Raw genomic sequence first — 25,022 nt, 5'->3', positions numbered from 1 at the left:
AAAAATTCACCAAATGCCTAAAGAAACTGGAGAGCTGTCATGCTAGCAATTTAAAAGCACACCTGAAGGCTCTAGAACAAAAAGAGGCAAGCACAAGAGGAGTATATGGCAGGAAATAGCCAAATGGAGGGCTGAAATCAATAAAATAGAAACAAAGAACAATATGAAGAACCAATGAAACAAAGAGTTGATTCTTTGAGAAAAACCAACAATAACTTTAAGTATTCAAAGAAAGAAATTGAAAAGGTATCAGAAGATGAAAAGATGTCCCATGCTCATGAATCGGTAAAATTAAGGTAGTGAAAATGGCCATCCTAGCAAAAGCAAGCTGCAGATTCAACACAATCTCATCAAAATTCCAACATAATTCTTTACAGATTTTAAAAGGACAATATTCAGCTTCATATGTAAATGGGACATGTGGTCACAGATCAAATACTTAGAATCTGAGTCATCCTCCAAAGGAAGAAATATTTCATAAAAGGCACATTGCAAATGCCCACAATCAGTCATGGAGCCCTGTCAGGACAGAGTGAGAATTTACAGTCACTCTTCTGAGACAGAGATAAAGACTAGCTTTTTTAAATAATTTATTTATATTTTATTTTATATGCATTGATATTTTTGCCTGCATGTATGTTTGTGTGAGGGTGTCAGATCCTGGAGTTACAGACAGTTGTGAGCTGCTGTGTGGATGCTGGGAATTGAATCCGGGTCTTTTGGAAGAGCAGTTGGTGCTCTTAACTGCTGAGCCATCTCTCCAGCTCCAAAGACTAACTTTTTAATTCCAAGTATCTCTCAAATTTGACTATCTCTCTCTACTGCCGTTGTTTCCAGCCCAGCCCAACACTGATCCGGAACCTCTACATCAAGCCTCATTGTCTCACTGAATCACAGGAATCCCCCTAACCCCTCCAACTCATTCTTGTTTCCATTCTTATCTGTTTAGCTCCCATTGCCATTTCCTCCAAAGGGTCAAAGATTTCCCACTGCTACTGGACAAAGTCTGGATCCTCCTTGGGTCTATCAAGCCTGGCACGGCCCAGCTCCTGCCAGAACTCAGGCTTCATCCTTCTCACCTGCATCCTTCACTGTGTCACAAGGCTCTTCTTCACCTGTAAGCCCTGCTACCACAGGTCTGTTGCACAGAGTCTTCTATCTGAACTGCTGGCACCCACTTTAACGTGAATGTCTCTTTACACACTAGAACTTATCTCAGTATCAGTTCATCTGAGAAGGGCTTCTTCCCTTTCAAGTCCAGGTAAGTAAGAACTGTTAACTGCTTAATTTCTCACGTTGGAACTATTATTTCCATTTAAAACTGTGCAATGATGTTTTGATTGTGACATTTTGATCAATGTGGTCTTTTGACTGTGTCCCTTGCAAATTAAGAATTTATGACATCAGGGTCTTTGGATTTTCCTAAATGTAGCTGCCTTGTGAGAGGTACCCAAATATTTGCTAAAGACACAGGAGCCAGGCAGTGGTGGCGCACGACTTTAATCCCAGTACTAGAAACTAAAGGCAGGCAGATCTCTGTGAGTTTGAGGCCAGCCTGTTCTACAGAATAAGTTCCAGGACAGCCAGGACTGTTTCACAAAGAAACCCTGTCTCAAAAAAGAAATTACAGGACAGTAATTAGTCCTGTAAATAGTTATATATAATGATGCCACCACCATTTGTAATGATGTTGTATTAGAAACGACACAACAACCTAACAGCAGGAGACTTCATTAAATATGGCATATCATGATACACCCATACAATGGAATAGTGTGCAGCTGTTTAAGGCATCTTCTGAGTCACTGTTATGGAATGATCCTCAAAGTCCATATGTAAATAAAACACAGCACAGCTGAGTGTACACAGTACTCCACCACTTCATCAAAGACAACAGTAAATAACACGGTTGCAGCATCAAAACACTCCTATGTTGGCACAAGAAACTACTAACTGTGACTGTTCTTCTGGGGTAAATGGGAACTGGGGAATGAATTTCAAAGAGGAAGATTTTCTGCTGGTGCCACTCCCTACTTTCAGAGTTGGACCTACAAGAACATGTTATCTGCTTACAGTTCAATTAACAAATGTTTTCAAAGTGATCCTGCCCAGAAGTTAATGAATGCTGCTGAATGGAAGAAAACCAGCACAGTCACTTCCCCTTTATCCATTCCCATCACCAATATGTATCCCCTTTACTGTTCTCACCAACCAAGGGAATTGGGCAGGGATTAGCAGTCACCAGTCCCAGAAGGCCTTAAGAGGTACAGTTCCCTGATGAGGAACAGAAAGCCTTTTTTAATTTATATGTATGTGTGGGTTGGGAAGGAGGGTGTGAACATGAACACAGATGCCCATGAAGGCTAGAAGGCAGCACTGAATCCCCTGGAGCTGGGGTTACAGGTGGTTGCAGCCACCTGACATGGATGCTGGGAACTGAGCTCTGTTTCTCTGAAAGAGAAGTGTGTGTTCATAACCACTGGGTCATCTCTCCATCCCCAGAAAGTCTAATTTTAAATTTGTAAAAAAAAAAAAAGTGCCATGTTTGAAGATTTTGAAATGACTACAGCCATGATGAACCCCTGAACCATCATAGTTTACAAAGTCCATCAGATGCACACTCTAATGTGGCAGCTTTAGTTAGTTTCTGTGGGCCTCGTTTTCTACATGAGCACACTTCAGCCATGAGAAATGAAAGGACCAGTCCAGGGTCGTTCCTTCTGACACAGTAGAGAGCCATCCAGATCTGATGGGGAGTTTACATTCCTTCTGAAGCAGCTGAGTGAGACAGCTCCTTCTCAACTCCAAACAAGGAAAAGAGACCATGGAGGCAGCCTGACCTTCACAGGTTTTATTTTAATCCCATGACATTTTATGACAGACTGATGTAAGTGGGGTCAGGCTAGGTCTTGGTCCTAGGGAATGGTACTGGCAGAAAAGGAAAAAAATATCCAACTCCTGTTTTGACTGTTAACACTTGCCCAAGCAAGAGAAAAAGGGAGAAAGGAAAAATGTTCTTGGCTGGAGTGCAGAGAATCCTGCCAGTAAAGACTCTGATTGCCAAAGATATCCCCTCAAGCCCCATTAACACCATGACACCAATGGAGAGACACTGAACACTTGGTGACACTACTGACGTCTTGGCAACTTTTGAAAGCAAAATTGTGTTTCTATGAAATAAGGGTGGGTGGGATATTAAAAGTGAAGTACTGGGAAGGAACCAGAGTGTGGGAGGGTTGAATGGCACCCGGAGTGTGCTGCATGAAATATTCTCATGTAAGACTTTCCTACTGTCCCAGCCCTTAACCTCCAGATCACCTCCCCAAGTCAAACCATGCTCCAAGAAAAAGACATATTCGTGAAGGGGCTGAAGGGCATTCTTCATGACTAGAGTCTAGGTCACCTGTCCAGGCTGCAAGGAAATGTGGAGAGCAACAGCATCAACAACAAAACAATAAGAGCTTGCTATACACCTACAAGATTCGTTCCCTGAGACACCGTGAGAAAAGTCCAGGGCCAGGCACAACTTCTCTGGGAACACAGAAGGGAGTATTAGTGAGTTCTCATTAACAAAAGCCTCCCCTCCCCCTCCCAGCACTTATTCCTACTTGGGGGAAAGGTGACAGCAATTTTGAACTTTCATTAGGGTAAAGGGAAACAGGTAACATTTCTGAGATTATAGGCATGCTTATCCCAGGAAGATATAGCTGGAAGTATGCCTGCCCATAGAAAAAGGCTCGTGCTATAGCTTGTTTTTTTTTTTTGCTTGCTTTGGTTTGTTCTTGAAGAAGGAAGGAGTGGTCATTAGGTCTTCCTGGAACCATTTCTCCACATGCAACCATTTGAATCACTCCATATTACAAACAAAGACTGCAAAGTTTACCGCAGAATTTTTAAAAGTAAACATAGCTTTAAGTTAAATTTTATATGTGTGTATGCATCTCTGTGTGTGTGTGTGTGTGTTTGTATATGTACACTTGTGGATGTCTGAAGATGACTGTGTGGGATGTTTGTACACTGTGTGAAGATGTGTCACTGTGATTGGTTTAATAAAGAGATGAATGGCCAATAGCTAGGCAGGAAGAGGTTAGGAGGGACTTCCCAGGGACAGAGAAGACTCTGGGTAAAAGAAAGGCAGAGTCGCCAGCCCTACCTTACATAGAGGTGAAGTAGGATGTGCAAGATGGAAGAGAAGTAATGCCACGTGGCAGAACATAGAAAATTAATATAAATGGGTTTACTTAAGTCCTAAGAGCTAGTTAGGAGCAAGCTTAAGCTATAAGTCAAGCTTTCATATTAATAAGAAATGACCATGTCATTATTTGTGAGCTGGCTAATGAGACAGAAAAAGACCCATTGACCATGACAGTCAATGTGGAGACTTGAGTATCCACATAGAGCCTGAGAAAGCAATGCTCGGGTAGGCTCAGCACACAGAGGTGCAGCTCTTTCAAGAGGCCCTGTTGTATATCTGAGCACTTGAGTAGCCAGCACTGGATACAAACTCCTGCATCAGGCAGACACAACAAATTCCCAGATCTGGGGTGGGTAAATGTAGCTCTGGGTCAGTGCCCACTAATTTGAGACTAGGCTCTCATAGAACCAAAGGGGGGCAGAGCCAGCCACCAGTGCACATATGCTAAGCAGAGCCAAGTAGCAGTAGTCTAGCAGTTAAATATTTGGCTCACATGGTCAGAGGAGGCTGTAGATGGGTGGAAAAGAAAAAAGCCAGGTCCAGGTAAACAAAATCTCTGAACAGTTACAGTGTATTTTAAAATGTACTTAGATGCTAAATAAAGAAAAAGAACATGTGTACACAAGTCATAGAGAAAATAAATAATTTAAAAATAAAATCTTTAAAGAAAAAGTAATATGAAAATGGCCCACATAAAGATGGGAAATACACAGGACATCTGGGAACTGTATGGTGTTCTGTTGATTTGAAGTTTTTGAATGCTGATGAGAGAATGGGAACTGCTGAGAAACATTGGATTAGGAAAGGGACTGATGAGCTGAACCAGCCTATATACTTTAGAGATGTCTTGCCTTCAAAATGGAAGTTGGGAAATATGTTGCACTAGGGGAGAGGTTATGCCTTTGTTTTCAAAGGGAACAAAAAACTACAGATTCCATCAAAGTTAATAGATTTGACCTGGGGAGACCTCCTGAGTATCTTGGTTACAGATATTAGGGAGGAAACCCAAAAAGGCTACAGGACAGGTGACATGTATGTATGCTGATTCCTAGACATGGGAACATCTCTGAGACTGAATGAGACATGATAAATCTTGTTGACTACAGAGTCCTCATGACTTATTATTACATGCATCCTTTCATATAGCATGGACAGAGTTTGGTTATACAGTCTAAGTGGATTTATAAAGTTGACAGATGCCTTTTATCTGATCAAATATAAAACAGAAAATCATCTTTAGCTGACTTGTACATACCACACATTCCATAATTGTGTTAATGCAGATATAGATATATAGATTGATTGATATATAGATAGATACATAGATGTTACTTTTAAAAGTTTTGTGTGTTTTCAGAACAAAAGAACCAGACACCAATAAAGACAAGAAATCCAGGTGATCCAGCCTCTCAAAATACCTTTGCTGCAGTTTCCCCAAAATTCTGCATCCAGAACAATTTAAAAGCTGCTAGTTAAGATGGTTCAGCCTCATAGATTACTCCAGCCAATACTTCAGAAAAGCCTTGTACTTTCCCATTACACAGAGACTAAATGAAAAATAATACAGCTAGCTCCCAGGACTTGATAATTATTCCAATTTTCTCAGGGTCCCCTTAAGATGCCATCACCCACAAACAACAAGAAGTGATTTAAAAAACATGACACTCATAATCCCAAGAGGTGGAGTGGGTGGTTTTTATCACTCTATGGGTTACAGATGTTAATCATCATTTAGGGGGGTTGGTTGCAAGTTGTTATTAGTCATAGTCAGAGAAAACTAAACAAAGGAAATTAGACTCAGGGATCTCACTGCAAAAAGAAAAAGGAGGGATATATAATTAAGGGATAAAAGGGTGGACTGTTGAGTCTACCTTTAACTTTTAAACAACCACTAGTCTAAAATATTTTACATTGCTCTGGATTTTTATATATTGACACAAGTTTAAGGTTATTTTGATAGGACATACTGTACATATGTCTACTCTTCTTTAAGGTACTGTACGTATGCAGCTCGCTTAAAAGCTATTATTATAAACCAGTTAGGCTAGTTAAGGAATGAAGGTTAGTAGTTGTTCATCTATAACAATCAAATTGTAGTCATGTTAGGCATGTTTTCAAGGTCATATGAAAATACATTTTAGATAAATGCATGGTCTTCAAACACCTCAAAGACTTACAGAATATAGCATTTTAAAGGTTTTAATAGCATAAGGCTTTCCATGACAATGAGACACATCTGCTCCTGGCAGCACCAATCTACTTCATAAAAGGATTATAGGCATCAAAGAACCTCCATATGAAGTTTGCATTCATTGTAGCAAAGCTAGCCATTTGGGCAAGAAATCATCCTTGCCTTGACTGACAGTATGCTGTCCAAATTGGACAAGCAGGACACCAAAGAAGGAAATTGCTGAACTTTGCCAAAACAAGGTAGGACAGTCCTTCAAAATTCCTGCTTCACAGAAAAGTCTGTCAGATATTCTAGGCTTGCAGACTGAAGACAGATGTCCCAATGTTGCAGAGGAACCTTGGGTGATTGTCCGCTGCCTTTATAGCTTCAATAGTTGGGGAACTTGTTTGCTCTGCACTTTGTGTTTACTCAGATAACACTATATCCTTCTAGGGTGTCTGATGGGGTTGAAGACAAGATAGTTATAGTTAGTTCCCCTTGTTACCAAATCAGAAAAGAAACTCACAAAAAGAGTTATAAGGTATATAAGGTTGGGAGACTTAAAAGCTTAAATTGTGTATGTAAGAAAATGTTTTGAAGTCTAAAAAGGTAGTTTTGGGATGGTAATACAAGTTAGGATAAAAAGTGAATTATGTATAAAACTTTGAACTCATTGAGATAAGATAGTCAATAGAGTAATTTCTCCAAATTTGCCAAATACAAATGAACTGAACATGTAATTCTTACCTGATAATTGTTCTTATTGCATATAATTTTATTTTATTAGAGTTAAAACCTTTCCTTTTTATTTAAACAAAAATGGGGGAATATTGTGGGACATTTATGCACTGTGGGAAAATGTGTCACTGTGATTGGTTTAATAAAGAGTTGAATGGCCAATAGCTAGGCAGAAAGAGGTTAGACAGGACTTCCAGTGGAGTTGTCAGCCAAACATAGAGAGAAAACAGGCACAAGAAAAGAAAGACAATGCCACAAGGCAGAACATAGGTTAAGATTTATATAAATGGGCTAATTTAAAGTATAAGAACTAGCTGGGCATTGGTGGTGCATGCCTTTAATCCCAGCACTCAGGAGTCAGAGGCAGGCATATCTCTGTAAGTTTGAAGCCAGCCTGGTCTACATAGCAAGCTCCAGGACAGGCTCCAAAGCAATACAGAGAAACCCTGTCTCAAAAAAACCTATATATGAGAACTAGTTAGGAACAAGCCTAAGGTATAGGCCAAGCTGTGTCATTACAGAAAAAGAACTCCCTGTGTCATTACAGAAAAAGACTCGCGCCAGCGGGTCTAGGAAACAAGAGGAGTCAGGGAGACCAGGGGACCAGCTGTTCTGGCGGATCCAGGTAAAACAGACCCTGCATCTGGGCCTGTGTTCCAGTGCATGGGGATCACCTGGGAACTGCACAGAGCTTCCAATCCCAGTGGGAGCCAAACACCCCAGACTCCAGGTTTCCTCTCCCACCAACAAGACCAGGAAACCAAAGGAACCAGGGAGACCAGGGGAGCAGCTGTTCTGGCGGGTCCAGGTAAAATAGACCCTGCATCTGGGCCTGTGTTCCAGTGCCTGGGGATTGCCTGGGAACTGCACAGAGCTTCCAATCCCGGTGGGAGCCAAACACCCCAGACGCCAGGTCTTCTCTCCCACCAACGAGACCAGGAAACCAGCGGATACAGCAAAGGGTCCAGGGGACCAGGTGAGAGGCTAAGCACCCCAGATTCCTGGTTTTCTCCTCCACCCAAGGGACCAGAACGAGGACAAGGAATAGAAGAACTACCAGATTATTGGACTTGCTAGCATCCACCAAAAGCAACTCTGGTCCTGTAACAACCAGACCAGTAAGGGGCTCTTTCTGCACCCACTAGAAGAAGAGATGGGAAAGAGACATTACAAAAACACACTCAGCAACAGAAAACAAATATGACACCACCAGATTCTAGAGACTCCACACCAACAAGACTCCAACATTCCAATGCAAACGAAGCAGAAAAGAATGACCTTAAACCACTTTAATGAAAATGATAGAGGCCGTAAAAGAGGATATAGGAAAATCCCTCAAAGAAATGGATGAAAAAAAACAAAACAAAAAAGGCAGGAAATGGAAGAAAAAACAAACCAAAAAATACAAGAAATGGAAGAAAAAGCAAACCAAAAAATGCAAGAAATGGAAGAAAGAACAAACCAAAAAATTCATAAAATGAAACAAATGGATGAAAAGATGAGCCAAAAATTGCAAGAAACAATGCAAACAGTGCAAGGGTTGAAAACTGAAATAGAGTCATTAAAAAAAACACAATCTGAAGAAATACTGGAAATAGAAAAGCTGGGCAAATGGTCAGGTACTACCGATACAAGCATTACCAACAGAATACAAGAGATAGAAAAAAGAATCTCAGGGGTTGAAGATACACTAGGATAAATGGATTCATCAACCAAAGAAAATCTTAAGTCCAACAAACCCCTAACACAAACCATCCAGGAAATATGGGACACCATGAAAAGACCAAAGCTAAGAATAATAGGTATAGAAGAAAGAGAAGAAAACCACCTCAAAGGGGCAGAAAACATATTCAACAAAATCATAGGAGAAAACTTTCCCAACCTTAAGAAAGACATGCCAAGGAAGGTACAAGAAGCTTACAGAACACCAAATAGAGTGGATCACAAAAAAATCCCCTCACCACATAATAATCAAGACCCCAAATATACAGAATAAAGAAAGAATATTAAGAGCAGCTAAGGAAAAAGGCCAAGTAACATATAAAGGCAGACCTATCAGAATTACACCTGACTTCTCCATGGAAACTCTGAAAGCCAGAAGGTCCTGGATAGATATTCTACCAACACTAAGAGACCATGGAGCCCAGCCCAGACTACTATAACCGGCAAAGCTCTCAATCACTATAGATGGAGAAAATAAGATATTCCAAGACAAAACTAGATTCAAGCAATACGTATCCACTAACCCAGCCCCACAGAAAGTTTTAGAAGGAAAACTACAACTGAAGGAAGTTAACTACAACCAGAAAAACATAGGCATTAGAGAATCCCTCTCTACCAACAGCCAAAAGACCAAAGGGGTGAAATTCCACACATAATTTCACCAACAACAACCATTGCAAATTGAAGAAGAATGAGCAATCAATGGTCATTAAATATCCCTCAACATTAATGGCCTTAACTCTCCCATAAAAATACACAGGCTAGCAGAATGGATTCGAAGACAGAACCCTTCCTTCTGCTGCATACAAGAAACACACCTCACCCTCAAAGACAGACATTACCTGAGAGTTAAAGGTTGAAAAATTTTTTCCAATCAAATGGACCCAAGAAACAATCAGGGCGAGCAATCCTAATATCTAACAAAATAGACTTTAAAATAAAATCAATCAAAAGAGATGAAGGAGGTCATTACATACTCATCACAGGCGAAATCCACCAAGATGAAGTGTCTATCCTGAACATCTATGCCCCAAATTCCAAGGAATCCACATTCGTAAAAGAAACATTACTAAAACTTAAATCACATATAAAGCCCCACACACTTATAGTGGGAGATTTCAACACACCACTCTCACCACTAGGCAGGAATACCAGACAGAAACTCAACAAAGAAGCAAAGGGTCTAATAGAAGTAATAACCCAACTGGGATTAACAGACATCTATAGAACATTTCATCCACATAAAAAAATATACCTTCTTCTCACCACCACATGGAACCTTCTCAAAAATCGACCACATACTTGGCAACATATCCAACCTCAGCAGCATCAAAAAAATTGGAATAACTCCATGTATCTTATCAGACCACCATGCTTTAAAATTAGAATTCAACAACAACACAAATTGCAGAAAACCTGCAAACTCGGGAAATTGAATAATGTGCAACTGCACCATTCCTGGGTCAAAGAAGAAATAAAAAAAGAAAGTAAAGACTTCCTAGAATTCAATGAGAATGAAGACACAACATACCCAAACCTATGGGACACTTTGAAAGCAGTGCTACAGGGGAAGTTCATAGCACTAAGTGCCCACATGAAGAAACTGGAGAATAGTTATACTAGAGAATTAAAACCACAGCTGAAAGCACTAGAACACGAAGAAGCAAACTCCCCCAGGAGGAGTAGACACCAGGAAATAATCAAATTGAGGGCTGAAATCAATGAAGTGGAAACTAGGAAAACAATACAAAGAATCAATGCAAGGAAGAGTTGGTTCTTTGAGAAAATCAACAAGATAGACAAACCTTTGTCCAAACTTACCAAACAGCAGAGAGTGAACATGCAAATTAACAAAATCAGAAATGAAAAGGGGGACATAACAACAGACTCTGAGGAAATTCAGAGAATCATCAGGTCATACTTTAAAAACCTGTACTCCACAAAATTTAAAAATTTAAAGGAAATGGACGACTTCCTGGATAGCTATCACTTGCCAAAATTAAATCAAGAACAGATAAGCAATTTAAATAGACCTATAACCTCTATGGAAATAGAAGCAGTCATCAAAAGTCTCCCAACCAAAAAAAGTCCAGGTCCAGATGGCCTCAGTGCAGAATTCCACCAGAAATTCAAAGATCAGCTTATACCAATTCTTCTCAAAGTATTCCATGCAATAGAAGCAAAAGGGTCTTTGCCAAACTCTTTCTATGAGGCTTCAATAACCTTGATCCCCAAGCCACACAAAGACACAACTAAGAAAGAGAACTTCAGACCAATATCCCTCATGAACATTGATGCAAAAATACTCAATAAAATACTGGCAAATCGGATCCAATAACACATCAAAACAATCATTCACCACGATCAAGTACGTTTCATCCCAGGGATGCAGGGATGGTTCAACATATGAAAATCCATCAATGTAATCCACCATATAAATAAGCTGAAAAACAAAAATCACATGATCATCTCACTAGATGCTGAAAAAGCCTTTGACAAAATTCAACAGCCCTTCATGATAAAGGTCTTGGAGATCTGGGGTAACAGGAACATACTTAAAAATAATAAAAGCTATATACAGTAAACCAACAGCTAACATCAAACTAAATGGACAGAAACTCAACGCAATTCCTCTAAAACCAGGAACAAAACAAGGCTGTCCACTCTCTCCATACCTTTTCAACATTGTACTTGAAGTTCTAGCCATTGCCATATGACAACAAAAGGGGATCAAGGGGATACAAATTGGGAAGGACGAGGTCAAACTTTCACTGTTTGCAGATGATATGATAGTTTACATAAATGACCCAAAGAACTCTACCAGGGAACTCTTACAGCTGATTAACACCTTCAGCAAAGTGGCAGGCTACAAGGTCAACTCAAGAAAATCAGTAGCCCTACTATATACAGATGATAAAAGTGCTGAGAAAGAAATCAGAGAAACATCACCCTTTACAATTGCCACAAACAACATTAAATACCTTGGGGTAACACTAACCAAACAAGTGAAAGACCTGTATCGCAAGAACTTTGAATCTTTAAAGAAAGAAATTAAAGAAGCCCTCAGAAAATGGAAAGATCTCCCATGCTCTTGGATAGGTAGGATCAATGTAGTAAAAATGGCAATCTTGCCAAAAGCAATCTACAGATTCAATGCAATCCCCATTAAAATCCCAGCACAATTCTTCACAGACCTTGAAAGAACAATAATCAATTTTGTATGGAAAAACAAAAGACCCAGGATAGCCAAAACAACCCTGTTCAACAAGGCAACGTCTGGAGGCATCACCATCCCTGACTTCAAGCTCTATTATAGAGCTATAGTCATGAAAACAGCTTGGTATTGGCACAAAAATAGACAGGTAGACCAATGGAATCGAACTGAAAACCCTGATATTAACCCACACACGTATGAACATCTGATCTTTGACAAAGAAGCTAAAAATATACAATGGAATAAAGAAAGCATCTTCAACAAATGGTGCTGGCATAACTGGAGGCTGGCATGTAGAAGACTGCAGATCGATCCATGTTTATCGCCATGCACAAAACTTAAATCCAAATGGATCAAAGACCTCAACATAAATCCAGCCACACTGAACCTCTTAGAAGAGAAAGTGGGTGGTACCCTTGAACGAATTGGTACAGGAGACAGCTTCCTGAACATAACACTAGTAGCACAGACAGTGAGATCAACAATCAATAAATGAGACCTCCTGAAACTGAGAAGCTTCTGCAAGGCAAAGGACACAGTCAACAAGACAAAAAGGCAGCCCACAAAATGGGAAAAATATTCACTAACCCCACATCTGACAGAGGGTTGATCTCCAAAATTTACAAAGAACTCAAGAAGCAAGTCTCCAAAACACCAAAGAATCCAATTAAAAAGTGGGCTGCAGAACTAAATAGAGAATTTTCAATAGAGGAGTCTAAAATGGATGAGAGGCCCTTGAGAAAGTGCTCAACATCCCTAGCAATCAGAGAAATGCAAATCAAAACAACTCTGAGATACCATCTCACTCCTGTCAGAATGGCTAAAATCAAAAACACCAACCCAACGACAATTTATGCTGGAGAGGATGTGGTGAAAGGGGAACACTCCTTCATTGCTGGTGGGAGTGCCAACTGGTTCAGCCACTTTGGAAATCAATATGGAGATTCCTCAGAAAAATGGGAATAAACCTACCACAAGACCCAGCAACTCTACTCTTAGGCATATATCCAAAAGATGCCCATTCATACAACAAGGATGTCTGTTCCACTATGTTCATAGCAGCATTATTTGTAATAGCCAGATCTTGGAAGCAACCTAGATGCCCCTCAACCGAAGAGTGGATAGAGAAAATGTGGTACATTTACACAATGGAGTACTATTCAGCAGAAAAAAAAACAATGGAATCCTGAGATTTGCAGGCAAATGGATGACACTAGAAGAAACCATCCTGAGTGAGGTAACGCAGTCACAAAAAGAGAAATATGGCATGTACTCTCTCATATATGGGTTTTAGACATAGATCTGGGGAGTGCCAGCCTACAATCCCATGGCCAGATTGTCTGTGAAACAGAAACTTCATTCAGTGGCTGATGGAAGAAGAGGCAGACTCCCACGGCTAAGTACTGTGCTGAACTCAAGAAAGCCAGGAACAGAGAGGGAGAACTGATGACCAAAAGGAGTTAAGACTGGGCTGGTTTAACCCCAGAAACAGCTGACCTAACAAGGATTAACTCTTGAATCCCAGGCTGATGCCTGGGAATCCAACATGGCACTGATCAAGACCCCCTGAATGGGGGTGTCAGTGAGGAGGCCTAGGTAATCTATTGAGCCTTGGGCTGTAGATCAGTATACATCCCGAGTATACACATGGACTTTGGACTCCCATCCAACAATGTGAGATGAACTCTCACCCTGAACTCTTGTGGGGAGGGTCTAGGCCCTGCCCTGGATGAAATGACAGACTATAGACACCCCATGGAGGGCCTCACCCTCCCTGCGGAAGTGAGGGGATAATGGGGGAGTTGGGGGAGGGCACGGGAGGAGGGGAAGGGAAGGGAGAGGGACCTGGAACTGACTTGTGAACCAACCATGTTTCTAATCTAAATTTAAACATAAAAATAAAAAAATTAATAAAAAAAAAGAAAAAGACTCGCTACAAACGACCTTCAGGGTCAGTTTTCCCCTTCCACCTTACTTGAGACAGCGCCTATCTGCCCTGAGTACACCCCGCAAGCCGACTGAAGAGATGTAAAGACTCTCCTGTCTCTGCCTCCCACCCGGTAGGAGTGCCCTGCATGCAGGTTCTGGGGGTAACAACTCAGTTCACCAGGCTTGTTTAATATTGAGATGAGGCTACGGCCTACTCTAAGTTACTCCATGTGGTATAAAACAGTGGTTTATCAATCTGTGTGCTGTCCCAAGAGACCCCATTTCCAAACAGATTCCCACTCTTTTGAGAAGGTATGACGTCAAACCCTGTTAGACCCACAAACCGTACATCTGCCAGGTACTCCCATCCAACACTGACTGATAGATGACTGGAAGTAAAGGGGAAAACATCCTATACATTTACTGGAGTGAACTGAGAGTGTGGAAACCAGACCTAAGAACCTATTAGACACACCAGAGCAAAAATAAAAGTTATACCAGAGTCTAACTCCCTCAAATGGATACCTAACATTTTGATTGTATGTTGTCACACCAACCTATCACCTGATGACTACTATGTACATGGAGGATCAACAAGCAGAGAACTCCCCATCTGTCCCTGGAGCTTCAGTTCCACTAGGGTCCCCTCTGTTGACTCAGCCTGTTGGGGGAAGTCCTGTGCATTTGTCAATAAAGTACTGTTGAGCCTATAGGGAACCAAGATAGGAGGGACTAGGAGTCCAGGAGAACTCTGGGAAGGAGAAACAGGGATTCAAGATGTAACGCCATGGGGGTAGGAAGCCCGGAACTATTCTCCAGTAAGAGAAATACTTAGATTAATAATTATGGGGTAATTACTTAAGTCAGAGCTAGCCAGTAAGAGACAAGCAAGGCCAACAGCTTCATAATTAATATAGCCTCCTGTGTTATTATTTGGGACTGATGCGGATCTGGAACCAGGCGGGCGGGAAGGCTCCTCTCAAGGAAAGCTTCTCTTAACACAGCCTACTCAACTGACTGCCCATCCAGTCATGTGAGCCTGGACCTGAAACAGCCCATGCTGGTTTTTGTCAACTTGCCACAAATTAGAGTCGCTTAGGTAGAAGGAACCTTCACTGAGAATATGACGCAACCAACAGGTTTCCTGTAGGCAGGTCTTGAGGTATTCTCTTGATTAGTGATTGATGAAGGGGGTGGAGGCCACCCTGGAGCAGGTGGTCTTAAGGGGTAGAAGAAACCAGGCTGAGTAAGCCGTGGGGAGCACGGCAGGGTGCACTGTTCCTCCTCTGTGACCTCTGCTGCAGTTCCTGCCACCAGGTTCCTGCTCCGACGTCTGTAAGACGAAATAAACACTTTCCTCTCCAACTTGCTTTTGGTCGTGGTCTTTAACACAGCAATAGAAACCAAAGTACAAACTAGGATACTGCAGTTTCCTGCTCGGGCTTCTACCACAGCTGAACTCTGTAGCCTTGTTCTCAAACCCTGACTTCAGCCACCTCCCAGCACCGATCTGGCTTGCATGTTGTCAACAGATTCCCCCAGCCTACTTCTGAAAGCTTTCGTACTCTCCCGCAGCCTCGTTAACTTGTATTCGTTCTGTAAACTACATATAAATATATATATATGCATATATACTAACCAGTGTGATGTGTGGCATGAGAGTTAATTAAGGTTAGAATAAAAGAACCTACATTTACCTCAGCCAGATTACTAGGATAATCTTTCAAGCTGATTTCATTGGAACCTCTGGATCTTGAGAATGCATTGCTCTTCAATAAACTGTGACATGGTAGAAAGACACATACATGTTCCTCTGTGTCTCTGACTAGCATGCTCACAACATGCAGCAAGTGTTTTTACCTAAGCAGCCATCTTCCAAGCCCTTGGGTTAAATGTTAAAAAGAATTAGTTTCTAGGGATGGTGGCACATGCTTTCAAATCCGGCACTTAGTGGGGCTGACCTGGAACCATTGAGAATTTGAGACCTACCTAGACTATACAGCAAGTTCAAGACCAGCCATGGGACCCACATTATAAGACCCTGGTGCTCACACACACACGCTTGTGCACAAACATGCACAATGGGAGAGAGAGAGAGAGAGAGAGAGAGAGAGAGAGAGAGAGAGAGAGAGAGAGAGGAGGAGGAGAGAGAGAGTTCTTTCATTGAGTTCTGATGTGGTCCTCTTCAAAGAGGGCAGGGAGTAAAAATGGAATGAAGGAAAGGGTCTGGAAAGTTGAGAGTGCCCCAAATCGAACCTTTAAATTTACTGCCCATCAGAACAGCATTCTGGAATGGTTATCACCCCGACTTCAGATTTTGACACTTCATCCATGTGTCCAGTAATCCCACACTCCATTATACAAGAGGCCAGAGTGACTAAAGGTGAAAATCAGTCTTCCCAAGATCAGCATCTGATGCACAGAAATAGGCCTGCCTCCACGCTGAAACTATTCCCCAGAGTCCTATTGTTCTAGTCTCTCCCTTTTTAATGTTGGAAAATATAATTCCAAACAAATGTGAACAAAGTCTAATAAGTTATGCAGCTGAAGATGTTTAGGGCTAAGCCCCTTAAGCTTTCTTGGAGTAATATTTGATCTCTTGACATAGATCTATTGCTATTGTGGATTAGATACATATGCAAATCTCCCACAAAATAAGCCAAAACTAAACAATTATTTCCTTATAGACTCGGTGTGACTCGTTTGGAATTCTGAGGCTTTGATGTAGAGTCCAGTGCAGTGTAGAGCAGTGAACAGCAAAGAAGGGAGAAATGGGGCCTGGGGGATGGCCCCATGAGTAAAAGAGCTTGTTGCATAAGCATGAGGACCTGAGTTCTAATCTCCTATACCGGTATAAGAAGCTAAGCAGGGTCCTGCAAACCCATAATTCCCAGTGCCGTCAGGGACAGATAGAGGAAGGTCAATCGGGCTTGCTGGCTGCCAGTCTAGTCCCAGGTTCATTGAGAGATGCTGTTGCAAGCAAATAATGCAGAGGACAAAGTAAGACATTCGAGCATATATACACACATACACACATACAGACACACGCATGCTCACACAGGAAAACAGGACCAAAGAGGGTTCAGTTGGTCAAGTGTTTATGAACTCAGGAAGACATGAATGTGATCCTCCACAACCCATATAAAAAGGCTAGGCTTGGTGGCACACCCCTCTAATCCAAGCACAGCAGAGAGAGAGATGGCAGGGACCCCTGGGACTGGAGAGCCAGCCAGTCGGGCCTTCTGGGTGAGTTCCAGATCAATAAAAGACCCTTGTCTGAAAATAAAAAGAATGGAGCAGATGGTACCCTGCAGTGGCTTAAATGAGAATGATTCCCCACAGGCTCATGTGTTTGAATGCTTGATTCCCAGGTGGTGGAAACATTTAAAAATGATAAAGAGGTGTGGCTTTGTTGGAGGTAGTGGATCACTAGGGGCAGGCTCTGTTGCAGGAAGTGGATCACTAAGGGTAGGCTTTGAGGTTTCAAAAGACTGGCACCATTTCCGGTTCTCTCAGTCCCTGCTTTTGGATCAAGATAACTATCAGCTGTTCTTTCCACCATGCCTTTCCATCAACATCAAGGACTCAAACCCTCGGGAACCAAAAGCTTGATTAAATGCTTTATTTTATAAGTTGCCTCAGTTATGGTGTTTTGTCAAAGCAATAGAAAACTCTAACTAATACTGGGTCTGAGGAACAAAATCAGAAGTCTTCTGGCCTCCTCATATCTGCACCAGCACACATATATCTGCATACACAAACAGGGAGGAGGGGAAGTACAGTGCTGTAGCAAAACACAGGACAGTCTCAGAAAGTAGAGAACACAGACAAGGAGATCCTAGACTACAGGGAACTTGTGACAATGAAAAAACAGATGAATAGCTTCTTTTGTCTGCCTTGTCCATCATAGAAGTAGCTTCTCTGAAAGAATAAGAGCAAGGTTCTGGAGCCAGGGGTCCTGGGGCTGAAGATGATGACGTTTATAGGAACAAGGCAGTTACCCTAGACTAAGCCACCAGAAAAGATGAGTCATGCCTCTCAAACCTTCCACACATGGATAGAAAGACTGAAGCCACCAGATACAACTGGGTGATTCTTTAAACCATAAAATAGGGTCACTGCTTGATTTGAGATCCACATCAGACCTGTCTCTGGAAATTGGTCACTTAACTTCAAATCTGTTTTGGAAGTGAGTGATAGGCCAGCAGCCCACAGGTCTGACTTACTCTCATCTCGTCAGTGTTATCGTGGCACTGTCATTGTTAGAGAGAGTGACAACCCCTAGAATTTCCCCCTGATGGGGGAAGTCCTTCTGTGTATATGTTTGTCTTATTGGTTGATAAATAAAGCACTGTTGGCCAATAGGGAAGCAAGATGGGTGGGACTAGGAGTTGAGGAGGATTCTGGGAAATGTAGTCAAGATTGGAGGTTGCCATGTGATCCCCGGAAGAGAGGATGCATGAGGGTGGCGTCCTTGGTAAGACAAGACCTTATAGAAATATGTATACACATACATATATATAGTACATACTATATATATATATATATATATATATATATAGTAATTACAGAAAATACTTAAAACAGAACTAGCCAATGAGAAGCCCTGGACATTGGCAGACAGCATTGTAGCTAATAGAGTCTCTGTGTGTTATTTGGGGTTGATGCAGCTCTGGGATGAGGCTGGCCGGAAGAATGCTCATTACATCCCCCTAACTGGCATTTGACTCAGATTGGAAGATTTCTTTACATTTCCACACTCAAAGTAATCTCAACCTTTACTACAGCCACTTGCTCTACCTTGTAAGCTTTAAAGGGTGTATCACTTCAAAAATCATGGAATGGGGGCTGGAGAGTAGACTCAGCAAGTAAAAGCCCTTCTTGCTCTTCCAGAGGACCTGGGTCTGATTCCCAGGACCCACATGGAAGCTCACAGCCATCCTTAACTCCAGTTCCTAGGGATCAACATTCTCTTCTAACTTCCCCAGGCCCCAGGCATGCACATGGTGTACATACATTCAGGAGAAAAGATCCACATAAAATAAATCTAAAAGAAAATTTTAAGCATGGAATGCTAGCTCTGAGAAGTCTCTTATGTAATTTCCTTTTTTTCCAAGACAATTCCTTATAGTGGTTCTCAACTTTCCTAATGCTGTGACCCTTTAATACAGTTCCACATGATGTGGTTACCCCCAACCATAAAATATTTCATTGCTCCTCCATAACTGTAATTTTGCTATCATTATGAATCGTAATGTAAATATCTAATATACAGGATATCTGATATGCAACTCCCAAAGGAGTCATGACCCACAAGTTGACAACCACTGCCTTATAACAGTGGTTGTATCAGTCACAACAACTGTCAATCACAAGAATACCCATAATGGCTTACAGGCATTGAACACTTACTCTTGAGCACTATGCCAAGAGATTTACATATTTAAATCAAATGAGTGAGATGTGGGTATGACTTTTTTCTCTCTTTTGCAGAAGGGGAACATGACATAGACATGTGTACCTTCCTCCCGTCTTGTTCCTTCTTTGTGAAGAACTCCTTATCAAATACTAAACCTCAGGTATCCAAAGCCTATGGGCATCATTTTCTCTCAGCTACAAGAAACATGGGAGGATACATAATTTGGAAGAGGATTCTGGATGCCTTTGATTATGACGTTCCTAGAAGGTATGGTTACACTCTTGTTTTCCCTAGGCACAGGGTCTAGCCGCTCTTACCCTGTTGTCTTCCTGGATCTCCCAGTCACTCGAGGTCATCAGCTGCTGCCCTTGTGAACAGTTAGCAAACTGGAAGAGGCTGGAAAACATCCTTCTGTTTTCTTGTGTGTCCGGAAAAATGGCATCTTGGAAATTGACTCCATGGGGCAAGAGATTGTAATTTTCATCCATCCTGAGGGAGAGGGGTCAAAGCAGAGATGTGGGTGAGGTTATTGGAGGTGGGCCAGCTTCAGTTCAGTTTACAAAGGCCAGAGATGATCTTGCTAATTTCATCATGAAGTCTGCAATGGTTCCCAGAAAGAGACCCCTACAGTTAGCATGTCTAATTGTTTTCCACTGTACACTACTTGAGTCTAACCTTAAGGTTTTCTTAAGAATGGAATCTAGACAAGGAGGAAGGAAGATGTGTGCACAAATGCCTGTCTGTCTATTTCCAAAGTCCTCCAGGACCTTCAGTCTCACAGTGTTCCTTACTTCTTGGTGAGAAGGCAGACAGTTGTAATGTGACCTAGATTCAAGTCTCACTGCTACATTCAAGTCTCAAAGTTTCTTCCTTTAAAGCAGTCTTCCAGTCTTCTACAAGGAAGATTTTAGTAGAACCTACTTTCTTGGTATTATCATAGGGACTGCACTGGGAAAAATGTAAGCAGGACTGGAGATGTGGTTCAGTGGTAAGTGAACTTCGTGGTCAAGTGTGAGGACCTGAATTTGAATTCCTAGCACCCACATTAAAAAACAGTCATGGTTGTACATGCTGGTAATACCAGCACTGGAAGGCAGAGACAGGCAGATCCTGAGAGACTGCTAGCCCAGGCTAGCCCAAACAGTGAGCGTCCAGGTCAATGAGAGACCCTGTATCGAGGCAATAGAGTGGAGGATGATAGAGGAAGACACCAGCATCTTCCTCTGCGTGTGCACACACTCCTGAGCACACACCACATACACATACATGCACTCATCCAACACAACAAATGTAATGAAGTACTTGGCACAGAGTGAATGCAAGTATATAAATATTAGTCAACATTTTTACATGCTCTGGTGTAAAGTGCTTATTAGAAATAGAAGTCAGAACAGAAGAGGTAAGCATTTTAATCCAAGTGTTCCAGCTTGAATTTGGAATGCTCCCCCTCCTCTCAGTTTCATGGACTCAACCTTGGTACCCAGCTAGGGTGGGAGGCTGTCAAAGCTTCAGAAAGAAATAAGTCACCAGGAGTATGCCATTGTGTCTATATCCTGCCATGGCCCCTTCCTGTATTCCTTCTCTGCTTCCTGTTTGCCATGAGGTGAACAGACTCTGTTCCTCCAGGGCCACATGGCAATGGAATGGACCCTCTGAAATGAACCAAAATAAACCCTCCCCAGTTTCCATTTATCAGTCACAGCAAGTGAGCAAGAGACTGGGAAGAGGCCAGAACATCAGAGGAGAACACTTTGTGTGCCGTTATTAGCCTACTCCAAGGCAAGACAGCCCCATGAAGACAGCCTGTCACAGTATCGTGTGACTGTTGGTCTGTCTTAACTTTCTTTAATTATGTCATCACAAAAGATGAAAACATTGGCTGACCACTGAACAGTCACTGGACCATTTTGTGATTAAGAAAGAAAAAAGCAAACGTCCAACACTGTCTGCTCAAGTCTTGGGCTTTCATCCAGTGGGAAATAAAGCACTGTCAAGTTGTTTCCTAGCTGGGCTCTTAGTGTTTTCCCTAAATAAAAACATGAAAAGGCTGAGTTAGATTCTCTGGATCAAGAAAGACACTGGCACAGTCCTGGCTGACTTTATTTAGACACTATACTTTCCAGACAATTTAAAAAATCAACCTAATCTGGCTAAGCCACTCAAGCCAACACAAAGCAGAACATGCGTTCTAAACTTAGCCTGTCTTCAATATGGGAAGCACATGTGGCGGCGAGCTGCAGGATGCCCCTCTGCGGAACATAGCTGTTTTCTTTCTCAGAGATTCTGAAACCAGTCTGCAGCCCCTGCTCAGTGTGGTCCCCAAGAGCCTTGGTGCTGTTTTACAGCTGGTAAGACAGGGACTATCACTGATCATAAAGCTTTGGATTGAATCACGGATCGTTTTAAAATCTGGCTAAGCTCCTACATCCATGTCTCTCCCAGTTGTTCTACATCCGTCTTATTTGAATCGGAAGCAACCCACAAACTTGGGGAGCCACCTGCTGTTTTCTACCCATGCTTTGGATAGAACTTCGTAGTCAAATAAGCATGAACTGAATTTAGGGACAGATACATTTCCTGCTGATCATAGGTCAACCTCCCTGGAACTTCACAGGGTTGATAGCGTCTGCAAGGGACCGCCTGCCTGATGCCCCTCTGACCTCTTCAAAGCAGTGACCTGGAGTTTTTGCCTTTCCCCCAATCTCTGCTCATTTGAATTACCTGGCAGCAGGTATGAAGAGTGGGCTGCTGTCTGGCATTGAAGTGGTAGGAGAAGAGAGAGAATGCACGTTAAACAACGGGACTTTCCCGGGAGATTCAGGTGCTTCTATTGCTTCTCACTTTCAGCCAGATGGGAACTGGTGGAGAGGTGAAATGTGAGTGGGACTCTGAGAGAAGTATTTGACCCAAAACTCACACCTGAGAAGTTCAATGCCAGAATCCAGACAACTGATTCCAAAGGTCATCTCTCTCAATACACCAAATGGTTGGTTGGAAAGCACATGCTCATGCATGTCGTAGCATGAGCCTGTAATTCCAGCACTGAGGGCTGAGGCAGGAGGATCGCCCGGGGAAAACAATAAAACCTGGTCTCATAAACAAAAGTACTTTAACTTTTTTGCCTTTGACACCCTTCTGGTTGTGCACATAACTCCAAAATCATGACTCCTCAACCAAGGGTGGTCAGGATCTTCACAGAGGATAGAACAAGAGAGAATGCAAAAGAGCCTGAGGCATGTTCTACTTGGGCAACGGCCCCTGGCGCTCCTGACCTGCTGCAGATAGCCCGCAGAGGGGCCAGGCTCACCTGACAAAGAAGAAATAGGAGTAGTCCTGGACCACCGTGTGGGAGTGACAGGAGAAGTAGCCCAGACCTGTAAGATTGAGCCGGGAGCCAGCGGGCACCTCCAGCATACTGCCCCACGCCTGGTCACACAGCATCTCCACCTCGGCGGAATAGAAGAGCCCTCCCTCTCCAGCTTGGTACTGCCAGGGCAGGTAGTTGTAGAGGCCAGGCACCTCAGGGTGCAGCGCCAGCACCTTGGCATACACGATGGTCTCGGCCAGCTCTGCACGGCAGCCCTCGCTCAGGGGTCGCCACTCCGAGGGCAGCTGACAGGCGCGCGCGGGCGCTGGGCAGGCGGCGAGGCAGAGAGCGGCGAGCACCACCGGGAGCAGCATGCCGGCGGCTACGCTCTAGCCCGGGCGCATGGCCCGCCCGGGTGTCGGGGAAGGCGGAGAGCTGGGGAGCCCGCAGTGCCGGCCCGCTCGCCGGGGAACCACGACCTGGGCTCTCGACTGCGCGAGCTCCAGGGAGCTGGGCTGCGTGGCTAGCTCTGTGGCCAGAATCACCATGCCCCGGCCTTCGCCCCTCCACGCTTAAGAAGGGTTGCGAGGACGGGACGGGCGGGGACTGGGGCGTGGACGGCGGCGGGGGCGGGGAGTTCGCTCCGCAACCAGAGGTGGGGACCGGCCCGGGCGCTCCGGGACTCCTGGGTGGCGGCTGGACTTGTGAATTGAGTCTTGACCTTCCAACCTAGTCGCTTTTTAAAGCGCCGTTTGCCCGGTGTAAAGAGTTGTTCCCTACGCAGGTGTCCCACAACTACTGCTCTCAATTTGCACGATGAAGTATTCTGCGTTAAGACTTTACGTTTTTCCTGCAAGTGATTTAGAATCAAAGTGCATAGCAATCAATTCTGATTTTGTCTTCCCCGAACTTCGTATGAAATAATATCTCCACCTCTCTCCTCTTTCTTTCTCTGTCTCCCACCTCTCTTCCTCTCCTCCCTTCTCCCCCTCGTCTCCCCCTGCCCCTCCTCCTCTCCATCCTCTTCTCCCCTGAATGGCTTCGTCCCTGATCCCATTTCCCTCTCATCCTTCTCTGTCATGCACACACACACACACACACACACACACACACACACACACACACACACACACTGATTTTTCTGTAATAATGGTGTTCAAAGAATCCCCATAAAGTTTTAAAAAGCCATTGTTTCAGGATTTTTTTTAGGTTGCTAATTTATACAGCCCTTGATTCTGAAAGTCCTACACCTGGAACTTTCAGTAAATTCAAAACAACCTTTCTCTAGTTAGTGGGTGAAATGGAAGAGACAAAATCCCTCAAAAGTTCTCCCTCTCAGTCGTCATTACCATTCTTAGTGTAAAAAGAATAAATGACAGCAGGACTGAGGCCCAGCTCAGTTAGAAGAGTATTTGCTGGGCATGCCTCATTCCTGGCTTTGACTCAGCACCTCATCAGCTGGACACAGGGATACACATCCAGTAGTCGGGAGGTGGGGAGGCAGGAGGATCAAGAATTCAAGGCTGTTCAGAAGGCTTCAGAGGGAATCTGAGTCCAGCATGGGCTACAGGAACCATCTCAAAATAAAAGAATACCTATTTGTAAATACATTGATCATAATCATTTTATGGATGTTACCCACACATCAGAATAAAGTACACATTGTATCTAATGCATTTTAAGAACAGATTTATAAGCAAAATTGCCCTTAAAATGGAGGGCATCTCATTTGGGGGGGGGTGTTGCAGGTTTGGAAGCAGGAACCTAGCTGAATTGTTCAAGGACCTAGAGAAAAGAGAGTACCTAAGAAAATCTAGAAGAGAATGTACAGAGTGGGAATGAAAAATCAAAGGCTGGGCCTCACCTCTGCAGGCCCCCGGATCTTCCAGAGAGTCCTGAAACTTTGGTTGGATGGTTCCTTTTGTGAATGCTTCAGATGGATCAGGTGTTGGCAGGCAGTTCTTACAAACAAACCCAACCCATGCAGAAGGGACACAAAAGGAGGAAACCTGGGGAGGGGTTTGGGCATTTTCAGAAAATAAAAGGAACTCCGGGCAGCATTATCCAGTTGATGGATTTGGAGGGCTTTAGATGGCATGAGGGGCACATTAGCTCAGACTCTTGTCAGTGAGCCTATCAGGCTTGCATTTCACAAACCCGGAGGAAGCCCCAGAGTAGAAGGAAGTGTAAGAAAGAGGCCCGTCGCAGGCTGTGGAGTACGAGAGAGAGACAGAGACAGAGACAGAGACAGAGACAGAGACAGAGACAGAGACAGAGAGACAGACAGAGAGAGACAGACAGAGAGAGACAGAGAGAGAGAGAGAGAGA

The 25,022-nt window shown here is 43.1% G+C and overlaps 1 protein-coding gene across 2 annotated transcripts in view; it reads right to left on the bottom strand.

Annotated features, from left to right (window-relative positions):
- Positions 1 to 23,265, bottom strand: part of Ccdc3 (coiled-coil domain containing 3) — a 106,755-nt gene extending 83,490 nt beyond the window's left edge. The window contains exons 1-2 of one of the 2 annotated variants that reach the window (XM_040755518.1): positions 22,695 to 23,265; positions 19,705 to 19,876 (exon numbers count right to left, since the gene is read on the bottom strand). In XM_040755518.1, coding sequence (XP_040611452.1) covers positions 19,705 to 19,876; positions 22,695 to 23,068 — 546 coding nt within the window. In that variant the 5' untranslated portion in view covers positions 23,069 to 23,265. The remainder of the gene's footprint in view (positions 1 to 19,704; positions 19,877 to 22,694) is intronic. The other variant, XM_005081240.4, reaches the window with a different exon arrangement.
- Between the last annotated feature and the right edge of the window lie 1,757 nt (positions 23,266 to 25,022).

This window comes from Mesocricetus auratus, unplaced genomic scaffold, assembly GCF_017639785.1.
Source record: "Mesocricetus auratus isolate SY011 unplaced genomic scaffold, BCM_Maur_2.0 Super-Scaffold_100013, whole genome shotgun sequence".
NCBI classification, from domain to species: Eukaryota; Metazoa; Chordata; class Mammalia; order Rodentia; family Cricetidae; genus Mesocricetus; species Mesocricetus auratus.
This window is presented reverse-complemented; position numbering and strand designations above follow the sequence as displayed.